This window comes from Lactuca sativa, chromosome 4, assembly GCF_002870075.4.
Source record: "Lactuca sativa cultivar Salinas chromosome 4, Lsat_Salinas_v11, whole genome shotgun sequence".
NCBI classification, from domain to species: Eukaryota; Viridiplantae; Streptophyta; class Magnoliopsida; order Asterales; family Asteraceae; genus Lactuca; species Lactuca sativa.
The window spans coordinates 337633646-337636314 of NC_056626.2; the positions used below are offsets into that span (position 1 = coordinate 337633646).

Genomic DNA, 2669 nt, shown 5'->3' on the forward strand with positions numbered 1-2669 from the left:
AATACATTTAATACAACATAACTATAAATGCATCTTCATTGTGATTCAGGTATTTTTTTCGGTTATGCGGTTATTAACATCATTGTTTCTATAAATGAGTCTTTATTGATCTTATTCGGTTTGGTCATACGGTCCTTTATATATCTCATTAACTGACAACCCACATAAATCGTTTGTATAACCTAGCAGTTGCGAACATGACAACTATATGACATGATAATCCGCATATATACACAAAAATATATAGTATACTTTTAATTATAACGCACCTAGAAAGTAAATCGAAATCTTTCAAAAAAAATGATTTTTATGGCTACGAGTTTATCATATATCTATGCCAAACGATTAAAACTTTTGTTTATGAGAAAATAACATAAAAAATGATATTACATGGGGAAAGCTCTATCATAGAAAATGTATATATATTGATATTGACTAATAACTATAAGCTAAAAAGTCTACCCTTGACGATAAAGTTAAGCTATAGTTATGGCCTTATAGGAAGTGTGGGGACTATTTTATGAATCATTCTATTTATTATTTGAGGTTGTTAAATATAGTCGTTTTTTTTAGTTTATTCATAAATAAACTAAAATTTAATAATTTTTTAATTTCCATCGATTTTAGAGTAGGACTGCATAAGTATGTGTCTGGTTTATATCGAATTTTGATTAAAAACCAAACCAAAATATAAAAAATTGATTACTTCGGTTTTATTGAGTGAGTTTATAAAAATTCATACCCGCTCCATCTTTTTCATTTTTATATTAAATAGTTTATAATTTTTTTTTTTCAATTTAAAACATTAATGTCATAATTTTTTTTGTGAAAATAATCTTTAAAAGATCCATACCAAATTATTTGTATAAAGAAAAATCATGATTTATGCTCTAATTTCTCTTCTCCAATTGGCAATTATCAGTTTATTACCCACTACAGTGGACGCGAACACACACGATTATTACTTACGCGTGCAGAGGTGTCATTGCGCATCACCAAACTGTCACTCCACCGCGTGAAACGCGTCTTCAACCTCCATATATAAATACAACCGCCGGAACCCTAATTCAAAACTACAGAAACTAGACGACAAGTCGTAATTCCATACGCAAAAACTCCAGTTCCATTCCCTTCCCAATAATATGTCCAAAAGCATTCCCGTTGATGGTGATACCATCGACGTTGAGAAAATCTTCAAGAAGTTTGACGTTAATGGCGACGGAAAGATATCCAGTTCCGAACTCGGATCCATTCTCAGCGCACTCGGCACCGTCGCACCGGAGGAAGAAATCAAAGTCGTAATGAAGGAAATTGACAAAGACGGCGACGGTTTCATTGACCTTAATGAATTCATCGAGTTTCAGCGCGGAGGATCTGGTGTTGTTGATCGAGAAGCGGCGGATAAGGAGCTTCGTGAAGCGTTTGATTTGTATGATCAGAATAAGAACGGGAAAATATCGGCGAATGAATTGCATTCCGTTTTGAAAAGTTTAGGCGAGAAGTGTTCGTTGAAGGATTGCCGGAAGATGATTGCGTCGGTTGATGTTGACGGCGATGGTAGCGTCAATTTCGAAGAGTTCAAGAAGATGATGAGTAAATAACTTCATTGAATTCGTCTCTTCTCCGGTGTTAATCAGGTAGTTTCGCATTCGCATTCGCAATTTCGCATTCGCCTTCGAATCTAGTTTTCCTTTTAGCGAATTTAGCAATAGGATTAGCAGTAACATAACTGCTTTCATACTAATTCCACAAATCAATGTAAGTAATTCCATTAACATGTCTAAATCATCTTAGATTTAACATGTTCGTTGTAGTTTGTTACTGATTGTCTCTCTAATCGAATAATTTGTCAATATGATATCGATAGAATCTGTCTTCGTATTGCAATTCAGTCAAATTAAACAATCTTCGTTCTAACATCTTACTGATTTTCGTTGCTAATTATTGAATTAGTAGTACGCAAACAAGAAGAGAAATCCATAATTTTTTTGGAGTTTTATTTATTATTTTCAATGATCTGTTTTGATTTGGTTTTGCTGGAAAAAGGAAGTTGGAATCAATTATTTTCACGTAACGCGTTTTCAGTTTGTTGGCAATTTAATTATGATCACGTGAAGACGGAGTTAGTTAGGTTTCCGTTTAACTTTCAACGTGTAACCGTTTAGTTAGAATTTTTAATTTTTAAAATTCGGTTTCCTTTTTGTAATATTAAAGAGAATATAAATACGTTTACAATTATTCAAAATAATATAAACTAACTTTTGAATTTTGATATTTAAATCAAAAATACTTTTTTGAATGCTGTAAGTGTAACTGTTAAAACGTGAGTTTGACCCAGAAATCGTGGAGAAGAAGTTGCCAGTTGCCACTAAAGTTTTGGAATTATTCGTAACGTCGTGACGTCATAATGAGGGTAAATAGTTATTCAATTAAAAGTAAAATTTTATCAATATTTCACTTTAAATCTAGTTAGATGAAAATAGTGGAGTATTTAACATCTAACCCGAAAAATAAAAGCAATATATTTTGACAAAATCTCGTCAAGATCAATAAAATCACAAAGAATGAAACTCTCAAACTGATCTTATATTTATTTCACCCAATAATACCTCAAGGAAGCATCCCTTTACATAGAAAATATATTAGAGGCGACAGCTAACAAGCTTCCA

General features: G+C 32.1%; 1 protein-coding gene across 1 annotated transcript; it reads left to right on the forward strand.

Moving 5' to 3' along the window:
* The first annotated feature begins 1029 nt into the window (after window positions 1-1029).
* LOC111876847 (calcium-binding protein CML24) lies at window positions 1030-1858 on the forward strand. Its single transcript, XM_023873415.3, has one exon. The coding sequence runs from the start codon at window positions 1143-1145 to the stop codon at window positions 1599-1601; it is 459 nt and encodes a 152-aa protein (XP_023729183.1). The 5' UTR covers window positions 1030-1142; the 3' UTR covers window positions 1602-1858.
* Window positions 1859-2669: the final 811 nt, after the last annotated feature.